The sequence below is a fragment of the Sinocyclocheilus rhinocerous genome, unplaced genomic scaffold (assembly GCF_001515625.1).
Source record: "Sinocyclocheilus rhinocerous isolate Xijiao unplaced genomic scaffold, SAMN03320098_v1.1 scaffold1694, whole genome shotgun sequence".
Classification (NCBI taxonomy): Eukaryota; Metazoa; Chordata; class Actinopteri; order Cypriniformes; family Cyprinidae; genus Sinocyclocheilus; species Sinocyclocheilus rhinocerous.
This window is the reverse complement of record NW_015626863.1, coordinates 38,147-59,924: the sequence shown is the minus strand read 5'-3', so window position 1 is coordinate 59,924 and position 21,778 is coordinate 38,147. Positions and strand designations below refer to the sequence as shown.

Below are 21,778 nucleotides of genomic sequence, written 5' to 3'. Positions count from 1 at the left end.
AAGAAAAGGGGGGGGGGGGGGGGGGAATTATCAGGGTTTCCAGAACAATGGTTTTCAACATTGATAATAATAATAAATGTTTCTTTTATAATAATAAATACTAGAATGATTTCTGAAGAAAACAGTGATTTTTAAAGTGTTATAATATTCTAAAATATTACTCTTTTTATTGCATTTTTTTAGCAAATAAATGCAGCTTTGTTGCATTTTATTGCATTAATGCAGCTAATAAAACAAAAAAAATTTATTGTATTTTTTAAAGAAAGTAATACATTTTCAGACTGTTATCTCAGACTATAATATTGTGTGTGTGTGTGCGTGCGTGCGTGCGTGCGTGCGTATGTGTGTATGTGCATGCGTGTGTGTGTTTTTGTATGTGTGTGTGTGTCACTAGTGTCATCTCACCATCACTATTTTAGGGTTCTGAGTGATTTTCAGCAGATTACTGTGGTTGCCAGGGTGTTTTGGATGGTTGCTAGGTGGTTACTTAATGTCTCAAGTCAAAAGATTTGTGTTCCTGTGGCTCAGTGGTAGAGCATTGCGTTATCAGTGCAAAAGGTCGATTCCCAGGGAACACACATACTGGTAAAAAATGTATAGCCTGAATGCACTGTAAGTCGCTTTGGATAAAAGTGTCTGCTAAATGCATAAATTAAATTAAATTAAATTATTAAATTAAAAGATCCCACCCCAAAGTCTCTAAGATATCCTGGTCTCGGTCCTTGCTTCAGTGGGAATGTTTTCCCATCCACTAGGTAAAAATGTGCAATCACTTCTGAGATGTAATAGCACACGAGCTGCTCGATTTGAAGTATCATGCATGTCTGTAGCACAAATGGTGCGAGACGAAGTTTAATACTCTAGGTAATTACCTATAGACCAATTGCCTGATATTCCTCTCTGCTTACTATTGGATTTTTTGACTACTTCATTATTGATTCATTTCTATGGTTTCTCATGGGCTTCTCCTCATCCTTTATCTATTAAGGGACTAAGTTTCATCCCCACGAAACCCAATCTTTGGCTCTCTTTGCCCTCCAAGAATGCACAAAACGGAAAGCGCTGTCAGCATCAAAATGGCCATCTCATGTTTCCGAACCTCCCCACATGGATGGGGGTGTTACGACCTAGCGCCGGTTTAGACCGCACCACCCTCACTTCCGAACAATCCAGACTTCGCAGAGGTTAGATTTAGATCGCTAGCTCACCGTTCAGTCCACAGTAACACAATGGGTTCCTCCGAAGAGGAAGAGCAACCCCGGCCATCAGACATCACTGTCTTCGGCGCCAACTGCACCCTCCATGGCCTGAGCCACATCTTCCTGCCCGGAGGAGTGACCGTCAGACGTCTACTCTGGGCAGCAGCGTTCCTCTCCTCGCTGTCCATCTTCCTCTACCAGGTGGCCGGAGCCATAATGGACTACCTCAGCTATCCTCACGTCACCATCCTGGACGAAATGGACAGTCCCGTCATGTATTTTCCGGCCATCACTATGTGCAACTACAACAGCTTCAGACGCTCCAAAATGATCCGCAACGATCTCTTCTGGATGGCGGGGTTGCTCGGTGTGGAGCAAAGCGACTTCGATGATTTCATGGCCGCCCTGGGACAGCCGCCGGACAACAGCAAGTTCTTCCCCAGCAAGACCTTCAACATGCTGGAGTTTGTGCAGAGGACCAGCCACAGCATTGACGAAATGCGTATATATTTTGTATATACACGTGTGTTTGTGTGTGTATTAAATATAATATTATATATAAATCTAAATAATATATTGAATATTTATAATTATCAAATTTTTTGACACTGATACCATATATAATAAATAATAATAATAATAATGAATAAAAAAATAATGTCAATTCATCCCTAGTTCTGAGGGTGTCCAATCATCAAATAAAAAATACAAACCAATAAGACCCCTGCAGTGTAAGTACCAAAGTGGTTATTCCAAGTTTTAAGGTTAATCTTAAATTGTTGTTTAATTGAAACGACAGACAAACTCAATTTCGCTCGATTTTAATGCTACTTCTGAAATACCACTTTCCACTTTCTTTAAATATCACCAAAAATGTGAACCTTCTAGGCAATTAGAAAGTGTGTGCATGTGACCTTTACGTTTCTTCTCTGTTGAAGGAACTTGTGCTAGAAAACGTCTTAGTCTGCCAGCAAATGGCTGTCAAAGCCTGGAGAAAAAGGATTGCATTTCAATGATATGGCCCATTGATTTGAGTAATGAAAGTGGAGCCGCGTGCAGGGTCTGTTGCTCTAAAAAGAACCTGTAATATTGCACTGATCAAGTGTCTGTGTGTCATATCCAAAACTTCATCTTATCCATCATAGCAGAAGTCACGGAACTGCTGCTGCACTGTCAGAAGAAGGTCTGCTTTTATAAACACCAGGGTTCAGGACGACACAAACGTCAAGATCCAAAGCTTCTGCTGTCTGTGGATATGATGGATTTGTCACATCCTTGCTTGCGCTAGACTTTCGATTTCAGCTGAATATCAGTAATTTAAGCTGTGCAGTCAGCTCTAAGTTTAGAGGGATTTGATTAAATATGTATGAATGCCTTCATCGAGTGCATATGTTTCCCAAGCCTTGGGCACGGTGGTCTGATAGTCTGGCAGAGATCATTAGCAAGAAATATATCCATCAGTTAGCTGCTAATGCTGTTGAGTTGTTCCAGCTCATGAAATGACTTCTAATTGCTGCATTAATACAACCAAGTCCATCAAAAACAAGTAGAGAAATATGAAACTTTTCAACGCACAAACAATACATGTTCTGATTTCATTACCTGAAAAACTAAAATGAAATGCAACAAAAGCAGTCGATAAAGCAGTCGATGAGCTGATAAGGTTTGTGTAAAACAATCCAAAAAGTCATTTATTCCAGAGATTCTGCACCAGATAATTTTAGAAGTGTTTGTATTTGATGCCTTGTGTAAAGTGGCTGCTGTCCATTACTTTACTGAGACACCAGCACAACCATTGATCGTCTAAGTCAGCCGTGTGTCATGATGAAATTGTCTCTCAGTCTGCTGTCCAGACTTGAGACTAATTGTTTTGTTGGCAGTGGACGTGTCTACATAATGTCTTTCATCTAGCAGTGAAGTTTCCCACCACAGGATTGTCTTTCAGTGATCAGTATATAGTGTTGTCTAATCAATGTTGTGCGCGAGAATGTTGTTTCAATGTTTTAATGACAGCGCTCACATAATTAATGGTGCAATAGGTGATTGTCTTCAGAATTTTTTTTTGTTATGCTGGTTGAAAGTCTCTTCACATCATGATAGCAATCATTAAGTTAAGTGGTCTAAATGTATTTATCTGTATTTATATATTCTGTGGAAGGCGTAGGACCAAGAAATGTTCGTCCTTTTTTATATATAACATTTCTGTCCCCCTCACTTCTGAAATGATGGCTACGCCCCTGGCCTATTGTAGTAATGTTGTCTCTGGTATTCTGATCTGTGAGCGTATATGCGTTCAGGGGGCGTGGCTTTGGACGGCGATTGCAGGGAGGGTGGGACGTTTGCTTTCAGTGCTATCAGGCTAAAGTTAGCATTTTCCAAGATCTCCTACTGCACCTTTAATCATACTAGAATCAGGAAAATTGGAATTTGTTGTATAAACCACTTAAAATTTCATGTTCATTGTGTAAGAACATGATCATATTTACATTGCAACTTGGTTGCAACATGGTTTTACCATGGTGATTGTCAAAAACATGGCATAAGGAAGTCTATACTAAGCTACGAAGGCCAAGCTAACATAAAGATTAGATCATTGTATTGGTCTCATGTAATTTTTTTTAAGAGTGTGTTGGAAATAATTGCAATTTAAGCTAAAAACAGCAACAAAAGCACATATGAACTAAAGTTGGCTAAAATTAATAGCATTTTATTGTAAAACGTACTCCAATAACCTTTTAATTTACAACTTCAAAACATTTTTTTAATGCTGTACTCAATTTCAAAGCATATTCTTATACTATTATATTATGAAAACTACAGTGACTGTATATGAATGCGGTACTTCCAAGAATACCATGGTTTTACCATGTTAATTGTCAAGAAAACATGGCATAAGGAGGTCTATACTAGGCTTTGTAGGCCATGCTAACAAAAAAAATTTAATAATTGTTTTGGTGTGTGTTGGAAATAATTGCTATTTAGGCTAAAAACAGCAACAAAAAAACACAAGCGCTATAGTTAGCTAAATTACTTAGCATTCCTACATTAGCTCGGCCAGCAGTAGTAGGTTAAAACAGGATTCGTCACTGCAGTACTTGTTGGTGTGAATGCCTCTGTTTGTGCCTTTTACTTCAACGGAAACTTTCATGCCCAGCAGGACTCTTTAGTTTGTGTAATGCGTAAATGAGCTAGTCAGTTAAGAGCGGCTCAAAATATTAGCTCCCTGCCAACTTAGCGTACCCAAGGCAACAGTGGAAAGAGTATTATGGCTTACGTTCTGGTCACTCCAGGGTGATTTTGCAAGGAAAACAGTGTGACTGTGCAGTGCATCTGACACATAAGCTGTTTTACAGCCACATCACACTAGCTGCCTAATAATGGGATAGCATGCTTTGCTTCATAATAGCATTAGATGCTCTGGTCTCTTCAGGCGCTAGACTCATCTTGCAGCACAAACAAAAAGTACTGTGTTATTGAATGGTTTTTGGACATGCTACCAGGGTGATGTGAACATGTAGCATTATTGTAAATTTTTATTTGTTTGCTCATGGAAATCCATAGCATTATTTGAAGTACCATCTAAAAATCATTGTTTATCAATATGGTAATATTCAGCACCATGGTATATATTAGTACTTCACTGTACCAGAGCCATTATGTTTTATATTGATTAATGTTTAATGTAAAATAAATGTAGGATGTTAAGTAAGCCAAGTACAATCCGTAATCATAAAATGCTTTGAATAAAAGCACCTGGAGAATTAATAAAACCACAGATTTCATTAAAAAACTATTTTTGTCCTGTACTGTACCATTTTTTATACATATTTTTAATCACTTTATTGTTGTATGGTACAATATGTGCTTCCATAAGTTCATATCTATTTTGAGAGTATTGTTAGCATTTGAAGTGTAATCAGTTTTATAACATCCAAGTGAAAGATATAACACCAACATGTCAGAAAAAAAACACTGAGTTGGAAAAAGGTCAGTATATGTGTCAGTATTTTGTTGAACTACCTTTTGCTTTAATTACAGCCTTTAGTCTGTTGGAAAATGTCTCTACTAACTTTGCACATCTAGACTTTGCAATATTTGCCGACTCTTATTTGCAGAACTGCTCAAATTCAGTTCAATTTGATGGTGAGTGTTTGTGGACTGTAGTCTTCGAGTCATTCCACAGATTTTCAACTGAGTAGACCATGTAAGGACATTCACCTTTTTCTCCTTTAACCACTGTGAGGCCAGTTTTGCTGTGTGCTTTGGGTCATTGTCATGTTGGAAGGCAAACCTTCTTCCCACTGACAACTTTCTGGCAGAGGGCAGAAAGAATTTTGACGGTATTTTGCCCATTTTTCCTTCTATCCTGACCAGTGCTCCAGTCCCTGCTGCAGAGAAGCTCCCCATAACAGGATATTACCACCTCCATGCTTTACTGGAAGAATGCTGTTATTTGGACGGTGAGCTGTATTGGATTTCCACCCGACATATCGTTTGGTGTTGTGGCCAAATAATTCAGTTTTAGTTTCATCTGCTTTAGAATCTTTAAGGTGCGCTTTGGCAAAGCCAAAGCCAAAGCAAAGCCTTTTTCCAACTCAGTGATTCTGTTTTGTTTTGTTTTGTTTTTTTCTGACATGTTGGTGTTATATCTTTCACTTGGATGTTATAAGTTGCACTGAGTAAATATAGCTGGATAAAACAAAACTGTGTCCGTCTTCATTTCAGGCTATATATAAGTTGCACTGAGTAAAGCTGGCTGGATAAAACAAAACTGTGTCCGTCTTCATTTCAGGCTGCAAAGCAACAAAATATGATTATTTTAAAGGGGGGTGATTCTTTTCTATACCCACTGTATGTATGTATGTATGTATGTATGTGTGTGTGTGTGTGTGTGTGTGTATGTGTGTGTTTTTTGAAGAGTTCAGACGCAAAAGCCTTTTTTTTTAAGACGCAAAATTTTCTTCTAAAATTAGGATTTTTATCAGGCTTCCTAGTCTGAATCGCTCGAAACAGAAACAGCAAACCAAAAGCATCTAATTTCCCAGGCTAAGGTCTTTTGCTGGACTGAATTATACTGTTAAATGGCTGTCAGTTGACAAATTCTTTTTAATTATTCTTGAAACCCAAAATGCATCAGGGAAGCCACCTTTATTAGACCCTAAATGTGTTTCTTCTGAACTGAAATAATGTGCCTTTAGTTGAAGTTTATTATTTCAAATGTTAGATTCCATCTCTATTTGAGAAATGACCCCTAAGGTGCCTCAAACGCAATATTGGCAATGTAATAAGATATCGAGGTGAAGGTAGTGTCAGGTTAGCCAGGGTTCATATTACAGAGGGGTTTGGGGTCGTGAGTTGGGGGGTGAGAATTATTATAGATTTTATACAATGCATGTTATTTTATGTTATTTTTATGTGTTTTATTTTATTTATCTTGAATAAACACATTAAATAAATAAATAAAATAAAACGTGTTATCTAAAATATATAAATACATAAAAATAAATGTACATTACGTAAAACAAGTTTTTTGTTTAGTTTTAATGTAGTATGTTTATTTATATTATTTTTATGTATGTATATATTTATTATTAGATAATGCCTATTAATCATTTATATTTTATTTATTTGTATATTTATATAAATATAATATTTCATAATTGTTTGATTATACATCGATTATTCAGTTATATCATGTACATTTATTTTATTTTATATATATTTTTTTTTTTTGCACTTCATAAAATGTGCCAATATTGCAAATTCCAGAATTAAAGGAATCACTTAATCTGATCCAGTTAAATGCTGCTTAAATCATAATTTAAAAATAAAAGGTAGAATGGAGTTGCGGATCAATGTCAAACGCTTCCCCTAGACTTCTTGATTGATCATCCTAATTTAAAATTGAACACTGTGTTTCAGGGTTTGCCACTGACAGTTTATTACCCATATGTTAAATTGTCAGAGAGTGTTTATTTTATTAATGCCATATTTCAGAAGTTGCGTAATAAATCATAGCATCATGATGGATTCCTTTCACTGTAAACCTAAAATAGCATCAAATTGTTATACAGAAGTGAAAAATACACAGGAAATGCCTCCGTGGCATCAGGAAATAAATCCATCGATCAGACGACTGGTGTCACAAACCCGGTGAAAAATCCCAAAACATTTGAGAAGATCTTTCTGAAGGTTTGCGTCACATTAGAGGGCACAGACTGGCCTTTTTCTATTTTTTTGTTTTGTTTCTGAATAACAATGATGCCTCACGGCCTTTCCAGCAGTGTGACCTTGTGACTCGTATTACTTTCCTATGCGCAGAGCTTTTGTCTCCCATAACACTTTAACAGATCTATAGCGCACATCTCAGTCAGTTCACACCATCACTCATGGATTTCATTACCACTTCAGTGTAAACCGAGATTTCCCCAAATAATACGTGCTCTTTTGTACAGCTGATTAAAATCTTCACTTCCTGGACTTTCAATATACTGTAATACTGTTTGTGGTATGAGAATCTCATGAGTAATTGCTCAAATGCATGAGCAAACATTTCAAATCTCTTTTAAAGTATCTATAATTAATTTAGATTGTGATTAATACTCCGGGGTTGAACATTTGGCCATTATGTTCTCACCTAATGATGTTTAATTTGCGTCTGATGCAGCCTGGGATGGTAACGCTAGCCGGCTGTGGATGTAATCGTCTGCTGAAGGTCATCTCAGATGAGATCGGATCAGCATCTGTGTCGCTATGTGAAATGAATACGGCGAGGCTCAGCTATGGTCTGTATGATTCAATGGACACATGCCTAATTTGATCAATAGCTCTTTTTCCAGCAATATTTTCATATGGACCTCTTGAATATTTGTCATGATGTTGTGTTTTGTTCTGGCACAGACAGTCATGTAATGATATGCTGAACTCACAGCTTGCCAACACTGCACATTAAAGGAAACGTTAGGTTACAATACAAACTTTATTGATCACATTTGTGAACCACAAAAAATAATTTTGCACACTGTTGAAAGTACAGCCTTGGAACTGAAACATTGTTTTAACAAGACTAATGAGATTGCTTGCTAATTTTGTGTGAAGTGCGTTTACTGTAAATGTGGTTTTGTTTATATATTTTCCTTAAAAATCCATTTATTTCTTTAATGCATGTTCCTAGTCTTATTGTGCACAGTTCTTCAGTACACGTTAAGTTTATTTATTATGCTTAATTCACTTATTACAAAATTATAATCCATTTGTTTTGTATATTTTTATTCCTCAGAAGATATGCCAGTATAACAACTTTAAATAATTTCAGAATTAAGAATTAGTAATAATAATTCTAGAAATAATAATAAATGTGTTTGTGTGATGTTACAAATCTGCTTTAAATATTTATTTATTTATAATGACATATTTATATAATACAAATGTAAATATAATACATTTATGCCTCATAAGATATTCATCCAGAATTGTATTATTTATGTCCTTTATTTGAATGTATTTGTTTATTTTATTATATAAATATAATACATGTTTTATATATAATTTTTAAATTTTTTTAATATATTTTAATAAATGTTTGTTTTTTGTGTGACATCACAAATATTCTTTTTGTATTTATTTATAATTATATTACATTATTTATAAAATGTATATATGTTTATTTATATATTTTGTATAATGCATATTTTATTGTTTTTAATGTACATTCTTTAAAATAAATTCTTTGTTATTATAGTTTTCTAATATATTTATTTTTATGCCTCAAACAATAAGCCAGTACTGCAATTCTAAATAATTCTAGAATTTTGTATAAAATAAAATAAAAATTCTTATTTTTAATCTCCTCTCCCCCATTTTTTATCAGTCCAGTCCAATCAATAAAAGTGAGTCTTGATCCACTTTTTTTTTTTTATCTGAATTTCCTGTTGCACTAAGAAGCATGTCAGATTATGGAAGCAAAATGGGTTGTAAATGCCATTTCATGTTGAGTTTATGGCAACTCTCATTAACAAGCTAGTGGTGGTTGTCAAGATTTTATGTGAACTAAAATTTCAGTCTGTTCCTTGCATAAATCTATCAGCTCCAGAAGATTTTAAATATAGCACATAGACTCATGTGCACCACATTTATTATATGCTTTTGCATCTCTCTTAAACTTTAAAGCTACATTGCGTAGAAAAAAAGGCTCGTAGATTATTCAGATTCAGAATATCTCCTTTTGTGTTTCTTGGCAGAAATAGTCCTACAGGTTTAGGAACAACATGACAGTGTTTTCATTTTTGGGTGAACCGATCCTTGAAGATAGTCCAGCCTTTCTTGACTAACTCCAAATCTTGAGTTAGTGTGCGTATTAAACCTGAGGCAGGTTGTTCACGCACTGTGAGTGACAGAACAGGTCTGTTCAGGCTGTGCTCAGCGCTGCTCTCTCATTCGGGAGTCGCAGAACAAGGCCCTGGGTTTGAAGAAAACATCATCTGTTATTTACTGATACAGACACACTCGTCTCCCGGCAGACTCTGCGTTTAGGGAATACAGAAGCAGCCAGGCTGCGGTGCAACTCATTTGATTCCTCCGCTGGCTTCTGACTCGCTCAGTCATTTGGACGGAGTGCCGTGGGTCTCCCTTTAACAACTTTAAATGCAAATCTGCTTTGATCACTGTTTGTAACTATGTTTTTATATATTGCAGTTATTAACAGTTAGTGCCTAGGGAACACACTTGTTTGGTTTGGATTTGTGGTGGTTTCGTTGTAAATTAATCCAATTCGTGTGTATTTAAAGGAGGCTTTCATAATTTATTTTTTGCACTAGTAACCTCATTTATGACCACACAGGTTAGCTTTTTATCTAGTCTTTAAGTGCTGTGTGAGAACTGTGACCACAAGAAGGCGCTGTTACCAAAGAGATTAAATGATTTCCACAGCAAACTGATGTATGATTGCATTGTAGATAGGCTACATGAAATGTTTGTTCAGCCCGAATCTAGGTCTGTTTCTGGATTTGAGGCTAAATATGTTTTTGTTGACTATGGAGATGTGAGGATTATTGAGATTTATTTAACAGGCTTTTTTTTTTCAACAGTGATGTTGGCCTGAGGTTGTTTAAAGGGTTCATATGATGCGATTTCAATTTTTCCTTTCTCTTTGGAGTGTTACAAGCTCTTGGTGCATAAAGAAGATCTGTAAAGTTGCAAAGACTAAAGTCTCAAATCCAAAGAGATATTCTTTATAAAAGTTAAGAGTCAGCCACGCCTACCTAAAACGGCTCGTTCTAACACGCACCCACATGTCTACGTCACGATGTGGGAAAATTTGCATAACGCCGCCCAAATGTTAACGCAAAGAAAGAAGGCGTAACTTTAATTCTCACTGTAGTATTGTTGACGCTGCAGCCATGTCCTGAAGACGCTGTGTGCTTCGTTGTGAAAGCGAAACTACTTTGGTTGGCCTTCCAAAAGAGGACGATATCCGCTTCGTCATGCCTAGAGCTGATCCGGAGCACACCTCGTTTTTCAGACCGATGAGTTTTGTAAAAATCGACGCGTTTCAGAAAGGTGGGGCATAGAGGAGAAACAATAATGTACAGTATGTGGAAAATAATGTGTTTTTTTAACCTTAAACCGCATAAACACATTTAATTACACCAAATACACAAAATAATGTTCTTTTTAGCAACATCATATGACCCCTTTAAGATAAAAGACTTGTTTTTGATTTTCAGTTTTGTTCAAAATTATTGAATTAACTTTTTTTTTTTAATTTAAAAAGTAAATGTAAATAACAGGCTTTTTTGTACACACACACACACACACACACACACTAAAATGTCCCCACAAGGTCAAAATTGACTGGTATTACTATACTTGTGGGAACATTTGGTACTCATAACGTAGTGAATACCAGTACACACACACACATATTTATAAATAATGTAATATGAATGAATGAATAAATATAAAAAAGGTGTGATGCCACACAAAAACAAACATTTATTTAAATAAAAAATATATATTTAAATGTAATCCATATAAACGGATTATATTTATATAATAAATAAAATAATGCAATGTAATTATACATAAATAAAAAGATAAAGAAAATTTGTGACATCACACTAAAACAATATGTGTGTATGTGTATACATCGATATTAATTTGCATATATGTTTGTATAAATTATTTTTTAATAAAATATATAACTATACATACATACATACATATAACCATACACACATACATATAAAATATATAAAATGAAGTATTTTAGAAACCTAGCCTGTTATATAAGACTCTAAAAAAAGGGCATTTTAAAAGCTAATTTATATTGGCAAGGGAGGGAAATGCTAAATGTCTGAGCTGTTTTTCAATAAGTTTACCAAAATTGTGAAGGATGTGCAAGGATGTTCACAACTGAAGGTTCACTCGTGAAATATGAGTATTGAGGTGAGGATTGTGAAGAAATGTATTAATCATGCAGCATTTGGCCTAAGGTTGTTTGCTGTTCTTTGCTAGTTTAAGCTGGTCTCCTAAACTGTTTTTTATCTGATTCTCAGCTGAAAAGTACAGTACTTAAAAACCTTTGAAACAGACCAGTTTGACCAGTGGCCATCTAAAACCAACAAAACCACATTAGTCTGATTTAAGATGAGTTTTTCAGCAGGGCTAGATGCTCTCTAATACATACGTTGAAAAATGAAATCTGAACAACATAAAAGCTTCTCCCTATCTGTATAAATTTGCAGATAAATCCCTCTGTAGGCCACAAACTGCAAAGCAGCAGCAATCAATAGTAGCCACAAAAAGTTTTTTCCCCTTTAGCTCATTGTAAATGGAGATAAATCAGCTGTGATCCCTGCAGAGCAGTTTCAGGACCTCTTATTTCTAGCTTAAATAGAAGCATCTTCACAAGAGGACGGGTCGTCCTTGTCCATTTCCACTCGCTCGGGTTCATTCTGATAGTCTGAGCGCAGCCTCCCTGTAAAGGAGATGATTTTAAAATTTCAGCAACACCCCACTGCAGATACTTGACATGATTTAGTGATGTGCAGCCGTACGGCAGACCAACCGCCTGTTGAAATGTGAACGCTGCTCCTATTAAACCACTCATATATCACACACATGTGCACTGGGCTGATGCACTCAATAAAACTGCTATGATGAATTCAGTGAAAGTCCTGAAATATGGAGCATGGGCCAATAAAAAAAGGAAGGATTTAATTTCAGGACTTCTAGACGTTATCTGGGTGGCATTAGTCTTATAGAAAATAGCGCTAAAGGCAATTTTGATTTTGTTTTGGTTTTTTTGTGTTCTAAAAAACTAAACCGCAATAAAAAGACCTGTTGGTCTCTATACACATAAAATTTTCATGTTCATATATTTTAAAAATATAATTAATTTTGTAATTTAAATTTTGTTGCAGCTTTATGTTGGTAATTTGAAATGATCACTTATATTTTGAGATAAATGGTGATTCAATTTGGGTGAAGATTATAAAAAAAATTGTAAAAAATCTCAAATAACTAACTGAAACTACAATTTAAAAAACACATTTTGTTACTTGAAATAAAATAATATAATATATATAAAACATTTTATTTCATCTATTTGCCAAGGCGACATTTCTGATTTGAATTTAATTTAACTTTATGTACTAAAATTAAAACAGGAAATATATAAAAAACTGTTTCAAAATATTAATAAAAACTCTTATAGTATCTTAATCATAGTAAAATACACACACACACACACACATATATATGCACATATATATATATATATGCACAGTGTTGGGAAGGTTACTTTGGAAATGTAATAGGTTACAGATTACAAGTTACCCTACTTAAAATGTAATAAGTAGTGTAACTTTCCAATTACTTTATTAAAGTAATGTAACTGATTACATTTGATTACTTTTTGATTACTTTTCTAAATTTCTAATGTTTTCAACTGTTAATCATTTTCAAACATGTAAACCAGGCAGGGTTAAACTTACAATATGTGCTCAACACTGATAACTGTCAGACTTTCGAAATCCTTCATCACTTGAATTAAGATTATAATATTTTCATTTTAAAGGAGACATTGGATGCAAAATATCTTCATTTGCGTATAAATGTGTCTTAGCAGTGTGTGGACACAACCACCGATACTGTTTTTGAAATCAAATCTTTGTAAATCCTATGACAGGAAACACTGTCTGGAATCTAACAATGCCTTGGAGAAAACAGTTCATCTTAAAAAATGAAGCATAGCTACATAAACCCATAAAGGAAATAAAAGAGTTATCGAATAAGCTTGTTCTAAACTCCTGAAACATTGTTGTTTCATATTTTAGAGCAGTCACTGCAATTTATGGAAGAACTCAATTAAATCTGTATGTGGGAGTGTGTGTGGAAAAAGTCATATGTAACCCCCTTTGTAATCCTTAACATTTTCATAAGTAACTGTAATTTAATTACACATTTTTTCTTAGTAACTGTAACTGATTACAATTACTTTTATTTTGTAATTAAATTACGTAATTCCGTTACATGTAACTAGTTACTCCCCAACACTGTATATGCATGCCTGTTTTTGTTGAATATATTATAAAATAATCTATATAAAGTACTTAGGAGAGTTCTTATGAAATACTAAAATGATTAAACATGCAAAAAAATAAAAATGATGTATATTTCTTAAAGTGGTTATTTTATACAGTATAAACAAGTGCTTAAATGATTCATCTTATCTAAATGTTTTGCATGTGTTTTTTCCCCATATCATTATTTCATATCATCATACACTATTTCTCTATCGCCCCCTTTGGGGTAAAATATCTCTTTAGTTGCCTTTCCAAATGATTTTTTAATCATCTTTAATCTTTAATCACAAAAAAAAAATTCAGTAATTCAGTATTCAATTCTAAGAAATATTTTTTGTTGTCGTATATTTTGGGACCAGAAAAAAAAAATTACGATTATCTTAAGAGGAGCTTAATCTATATTAGTTTTCCCTTTTCTAAATTTCATATTCACAGCTGCATACACAAAAATAACCATTTGCTCTAGAGACGCAGCCGTAGTGCTTATTGCTCCACTCGAGCTCATTAAAATTCTGTTTTCAAATTAGCGCTTAAGCACATGTATTTTATTGAACGAAACCTCATATAGAGTCCACAGTGCCGCTTTAATGGAATTATGCATTACAGAACCAGCAGGCGTCCTTCGGGACATTAACAGGATGTTCCCTGAGAAAGGGTACTAATTTGAAAGCAGATGAAGATTGTAATTCACAGATGTTCTGTAAAGGTTGGTCATGTGGGTTTTATTCCCTGATACTCCTTGATAATTAAAGTTTGGAGTGCTGAGGTTTATTACCAAACGGCTGTAAATCGTACACTTCTACAGATTGTAAGTATGTGAATTTTGCACTTGGCATTAGAGCATTGATTTGTTAAATAATCAAAACAGAAGTGATCCAAGACTGTGTCTGACTCAATAATTTGTCACTCACTGATCCACTGATCTACTTCAACAGTGGTTGACAGCGGGACAGGTAGAAACCGTCCCAGTCTGATGGCTCAGCCATCTTCATATCTCTTTCAATTACCCTCACTATTTTATCTGACTGGTGGTGTAGTTTAGTGGTTAAAGATCTGGCTTTTAAGCCCCATTTGGAGTGATTCATGAACTATCATCATTGTACCATTAAACAAGGCTCTTAACCCTGAGCTGTCATAGAGGGAATCATAGTACACTCATGGCCAAAAATATTGGCATTTTTCTCAAGTAATTCATCCACACAAGTATTTCCTTACAGATGCAGTGAACCAAAAACCCACAGATAATGGTCTGGACAATGTTATCGACACTTTTGATTTAACGTTCGGTTGCTCTGCCTTTGGACTATAACTGCTATTAAACATTTCCCACAGACACCAGAGACATTCCTACATCTCTCTTCCAGCACTTTCGTCATTTTTTATTCAGCAAAATGCTCCAGATTTAAAGGCTGTCATCTATCGACCGCTGTTTTCAGGTCTCTTCATTAGTATTCAATTGGATATAGATCTGAATTCATTGCTTGCCACTTTAGAAGAAGGCCAATGATTTGTTTTGAACCATTCCAAGATGCTTGTTTTAAATTCAGAGTTTAGCATGCTGGAAGATTTACAGCATGATCAGGCCCAGATGCAATGTGAGGATGTTTTCTGCTTTTTCTATGCTGATTTTGGTGGCAAATATGAGAATTAATCAATGTTTTAATCTTAGCTGAGAGTACTATTTTATTGGTAGCTGAAAGCATGATCAAATGTGCCTAAATATGTACAAATTTTAAATGGGATACCTTCTAAATCTGCAGAAATAGAAAAACGTGGAGAATATTTGCAACAGCTTTGATTTATTACAACTTCTGGAAAAAAAAATGCAAGAGGTGATATTATTTTGGCCATGATTTTTAGTCGAAAATAAATAGTAAAAAGCTTCTGCTAACTAAACTGTAATGGAAAGTTGCTGACCACTTAGACTTAAAGGGGTCATATGATGCTGCTAAAAAGAACATTATTTTGTGTATTTGGTGTAATGAAATGTGTTTATGCGGTTTAAAGTTCAAAAAACACATTATTTTCCACATACTGTACATTATTGGTTGGGGCGTGTTAGAACGAGCCGTTTTAGGAGGGTGTGGTTAACTCTTAACTTTTATAAAGAATATCTCTTTGGTTTTGAGACTTTAGTGTTTGCAACTTTACAGATCTTCTTTATGCACCAAGAGCTTGTAACACTCCAAAGAGAAATGAAAAATTGAAATCGCATCATATGACCCCTTTAAGGAGTTTATTTGATTTATTCATGTAAGCTTTAATTTGATTAGTTGTTTTTGGGCAAACGGCATCAGGTAAGAACGTTTGAGTACTGATCATTCCAGTTGGAATGAACTCATTTTGCACTCTTTAGATGATCAAAATTAAATGACCAAAACGCAAGTTGAATATTATTTTAGAAACTGAGCTCAGAGGAATAAGTTAACGATCTTAGTTTATGCGAATGAATACAACGCAGCAGAAAACTAGATGATTTTTGAATTTCTTGAAGTTTTGCCTGTGAAAGACAAATTAATCCATGAGGTTTAATGATCCAAGACGGAGAAATATTGACTGTGGCTCCAGTGTAACTGGGAGAAAATTAGCCGCCGCTGAGAGACCCAGCTCTCATCTATATTTATATCAGCATGCACTGAAACATGTTACCTGAGCAAGAAATACATATAGTTCTTCAATCCTGAGAAGTCTGGTAAATAAACACAAGAATGGAATATTATGGAGCACAGCTGTAATATTATGGAATAATGATGATGACTTTGAGATATACAGCTACTAAGCAGCTGCAAACGTTATTGGTTGGAAGATTAATTTAATCTCTTTTCAGCTCTAATGAGCTCATGAAATGAACCGGTTTCATTTCTGTTGAAGTAAATGGGCTAGTTGGACTTTGTAATTAGTTCTTTTTAGGACGAAATAATCACGGCGAAGGTTGTGAGGTCAGATCTTAGAAAGACACTTATGTTTGTTGCAAGCAAACTGCAGTAAATATCCACAAGACGGTATATTTGCCATTTTGTTTCAAGTTCTGCCTATGAAATAATCTGTATTTATTACTTTTGGATGGACATTAATTCTGATCATGATGTCTACAGGTGTTTTGTGCAGTTTTTTTTGCAATGCCATTATTTTAGTTTTCCACACCAGTTTATTAGTGTGGCATCCTTTAAATGCCTAACAAATACCATACAAACTGTAGTTTGTTGCATTTAATGTAGGTCAGATGTTTTGTCTCTTTCTATGTGTGCAGCTCTTTATCAGGGTTTCTGCAGGTCTTAAAAGGGTCTTAAAAAGCCTTAATTCACCCTTCCATAAATGAAAGCATTAAAAAGGTCTTACTTCAGAGCAGGACGTCTTGAATTGATAAAGTTGTGGCATTAAATGTTGTATGCAATGCTAAAAATGTACATCTTCCTCAGCATTTTTGTCTTGTTCTCCGATACAAGTATCTAAACATAAATCAAGGTACATTTACTTGAGATGCAAGTGAAATCTTGTTTTCTGAGAAACTGAACAAAATTAAATGTAAAAAATAATAGTAATAAATAAAAAAACAAGAACAAACATCTGTAAATGGGTATGAAAGCTTATTTTTACTTTTTTTACTTGTTTTTCCCAAGTCCATTGGTGGATATTTTTTCTTTTTAATCATAAACTCACTTCATTTTGATTTAAGAATATGTAGAAATTTGCACTGGAAAACAAGACCGTACTAAGCATGAACACATTTTTGCATTGTGATCAGAATGTACAGTAAAAGTTTATTTTCATATTCTAGCCTTAAGCTATTTTGGTTACAATTTAGGGACCAATACTCACTATTACTACCTAGCTGCTTATTATCAAGCATATTACTAGCATATTGGCTGTTTATTAGTACTTACTGTATATAGCACATATTAATGCCTTATTCTGCATAACTATATTTTAGATCCCTTAATTTTTTAAGCAAATTAAGTGTTTATTGTTTATTGTCTATTAGTTAATAGTGAGAATTGGTCCTTAAGCTAAAGTGTGACAGCTGTGTTTTGTCAAATGAATTAAAAAGCACTTTAAATTTTAAAGTGTTGCTAATACAACTCGTTTTGTCCTCCCTAGACATTTACATTTAGAGAACATATTGACATATTATGTTCCCTCCAATCTATTCCTTAAATCTTCTTTACTTGGACTTTTTAAACATCTTTAAAAAGTATAAGATTTACCTTCATAAAACCTGCAGAAATCCTGTTTATGCAGATCGACAGAAAGTCCAGTGGCTGATAAAAAGAGCATGATAAACTGGGTTGGTTATTCTGGGGCTGCTCAGACGTATTGGCAGGCAAATGAGGGCAGACTGCAATCTTCCAAAACTGTGATTTGCAGTGATAAATAGTTAGAGAGAGGTGATTTTATGTTCCAGAATGCCCTTGTGTTGTTTTTAAAGACATACCTGATGCAATTCTTGATCAGATGAGTATTATTTTGATGGCGTTCAGTCACATTCAGCTGAAGCTGATAATGTCACTGATGCCTGAAATTAATTTTTTATAGGTTATATTTATGGTCATTTTCTTTCAGGAAGGCAAGGATGTTACGGAGCAAAAAATAATAAAGTCAAAGCATAAACAGAGATTTAACTGGGCTTTTACAGATGAGAATATATGAAAATACTTGCCTGGTATGTTTAATTAAATGCATCATCCTGAAAACACGGTAGATTGTACATGATAATGTCTGAGATCACTTGTCAGAATTCTTACATTATGCATTTTTTATTACAATTTTTATTCTAATCATATTTTGAGTGAAAAGATTTACATCAGTTTCAGCATTTAAATTAAGAAGGGAAAAAAACAATCACAGATATTTGATATGATCTCAGACTTCTTGGCCCTACTGTACATATAGACTTTAATATTCGATAATACATAAGTAAAATAGCAGTTTACAGTGTCCTACAGGTGTCAGCAGCACAGGATTTAGTAAAAAGAATGATCAGCTGCATGTCCACTGTATCAGTTTTGCGTCATTCATAACCAGTAAACAACTGTTCATCTGACCTCATTTGACTTGATTGAATCCATTAGAGCACATAAACATTATACTAATAAAACCAAAATATGTCCCATGAGAAGACTGTTGATATTAATGTAAAATAAACAACTGTGAAAGGCCCCCAAAGCACCAATGAAGAGAGAAAAAAAAGCAGGTCTGATAAATGACAAACCCTCCAGGAATCTCTTGTGCGCTCTTAGTTGGTCATTTTTCTACTTTAATACAAGAAACATGTAAGCTTCTGGGTTTCCCGATTGAGGAATGCAAGATGCAGGGACAAATGGATCTATATGCCTGCTGCAAATCCATCGACAGAATAATTTGAGCCGAGCGGGAGGGGCTGGGCGCTCTCACACAAAGGGGAAAGCAACAAGAATCTGCAGCCAGCCTCACATAGTTGTTCTGTACAAAAAAATGAAGGCGAAGAAGAGAGAAGAGGTGAAGGATGAGAGAGAAAACTCAATCTGATTTGTTCAAGCAACTTCTCTGCAAGACAAATTAACCTGAGGATCCTGGAGAAACTAGGCTGTGAGTGAGATTGAAATTAGCTATATTTATCTTAATGAGCTTTGTTGGAGCACAGCTTGGTAACGTACAAATATTTTCTTTTTTTTTTGCCTTTATGTATTTTTAGTTTTTCTTTGCATGGACAAGCAATGATGCAGAATATTAAAGCTTAATGAATTAATTGGGATTTTTTTCTGCCTATTTGATTATTGTGGTCATCAATCTCAGGATCATGTTTCTACATCAAGACCAAATGCATGATGCATTTTGAAACTTTGCAGCCAAGGTTCAGAGTTTAACAACACTATGGAGGATTTGTCTGTGTCCAATCAGGAGGCAATAAACAAAGACTCTCTGATGGATGAAGCCAAGAGATGCAGCAGCCGGCAAAGACTCGAAATGACTTTAACCCACAGCGTTAAGGACGCAACGACCGCATTTGTTCTTAGAACAAAAGTCCACGGGCTAAAACACGCATTCTCGCCATACAAATCTAAAACCCAACGCTTGTTTTGGCTCCTGGCTATTTTTGTCTGCTTGGGGCTCCTCTTCACATGGTCGTGGAATCGAATCCTGTATCTTCTTTCCTACCCGGCCGTGACCAAGATCTACATGATTTGGTCTCACAACATGACGTTTCCAGCTGTTACGTTCTGCAACCAGAACCTCCTCCGCGTGTCCAGCCTCACCAAAGCTGACCTCTACCACAGCGGCTACTGGATGGACATCATGCACCTGAACCACACGGTCAACCGCCAGAGCGTTTCCATGCTCAAACACAGTCGACACCGCGACAGGCTGATGCATCTTCTGGACTTCTCCAACTACAGCCCGCCTCCGGACTACCAGCTCAACACCACTGAGATGATTGACAGGCTGGGCCACCAATTAGAAGACATGCTGCTGGACTGCAGGTTCCGGGGTGAAAACTGCACTCACAAGAACTTCACCCCTGTATGTAAACAGCACTTTCACCATGATCAACAGTTCTCCACACTTCAGATGCCACATTTGGATTTAGCATTCATTGCTCAGGATAAGCCAGTAAAGCAAGTCAAAGTTGTAATTAATCAAAGCTCTTAAAACAATTAATTAGACTACCTGAATAAATCTAGCTGAGGGGGGTTTGTTGTGTTTCTAAGAATGCCTAGTTACGCCTTCTGAGAAAAGCGCATGGCAAGGTGTTAAAATGGATTCGAAATGAGAGTGATTCCCATTGTATCAGCTCTATCAGTCTATCAGAAGAGATCGCAAAAAACATTTCTACTGCATTAACGTGTTTTATATGTGTGTGTGGATGGCTAAATCTTACAAAAACATGTCTAGGTTATGTTTCACCTCAAAATCAAAGGGAAAAAATGAAATATTTAAATATTTAAAATTGTAATATTTAAATTTAAAAATATTTTTTAGAATTTTATTTGTCTGATTATATTAATATGTTGCATTAACCAATATAATAGGTTTAAAAAAATAATGAACTTCTCTTTTCAATTCCATATAATTCCTATTTCTATCAATGGCAGTAGATTCTCATTATTGTAATCATTTAAAATAATTAAATAAGTAAAGAAATATAAGCATAAATTAAATGCAGTATAATTAACACTACTGTTTTGTATAAATATATGTAAATATACATAAGTTCAATCATATGAATAAAGAAATAACATTTTTGTATTTCGAAGTAAAATATGTAACATTTATAATAATTATGTAATATGTATTATGTATTTTTATAATATACTCTTATACTATTTTTTGCATTATAACAAGAATGAGTTTTTTGTTTTGCATTATAATAATGAGAATAGATTTTGATCTTGGGGTGAAATATGAGCTGCTCGTGTTCATGAAAGGTTTTCCCCAGATTCGCCTGTATGTTTTCATAAATAAAATGTTCACTTCCAATCATTTATTTGCTAAATTGCCGGCTGCATTTGTCATGAGAATCAACATTTTTTTTAATGTTCTCTTTTCTTTTGTAGAGACGTATGGCAGATTTAGAGGACTGTTCGCAGAAACCCTGAGGCTAAAAATCTCAATAGCATCTACTGGCACAGAAACTGCACTCTGACAAATTTCTGGATAGAAGACGCATGAATTATTATAAAGCTGTTGGTGCTTTGCACAGATGTGTTTAAAACCTGCCTCCAGCTAAACTCCTTTGCTCAATATCTTGATCCTCATTTTCTCCATTATCAGATGGAAAACCAATCTACCTCTCATAATCCCAAAATCCCTTCCAGTGTTTAAACATATGAAATTGTACGCATAGCTAAAATCTGATGTGAAATCAACATGACTGCTTTCCACGAATCCGCGCTCACTTGCAAATTACATATGCACAAAGCTCTGAATCATCAGTCTAAATGAGTTCTCGCCTGGTGCGGCGCGAGAATGAATGAAGTTAATTACTTGGGAAACAGGGAAGAGAGAGAGGCTTCC

At 35.0% G+C, this 21,778-nt stretch overlaps 1 protein-coding gene across 2 annotated transcripts in view; it reads left to right on the top strand.

The window, feature by feature from the left end:
• LOC107717233 (acid-sensing ion channel 1-like) overlaps positions 1-21,778 on the top strand; it is an 87,228-nt gene that overhangs the window by 49,025 nt on the left and 16,425 nt on the right. Inside the window, exons 1-4 of one of the 2 annotated variants that reach the window (XM_016523925.1) lie at positions 1,230-1,578; positions 7,380-7,397; positions 15,151-15,157; positions 20,161-20,284. The exons of the other annotated variant lie outside the window; for it this stretch is intronic. Of the exons in view, the coding sequence (XP_016379411.1) occupies positions 1,230-1,578; positions 7,380-7,397; positions 15,151-15,157; positions 20,161-20,284 (498 nt within the window). Of the gene's footprint in view, positions 1-1,229; positions 1,579-7,379; positions 7,398-15,150; positions 15,158-20,160; positions 20,285-21,778 lie in introns of those variants that run through there. 2 annotated transcript variants of the gene reach the window in all.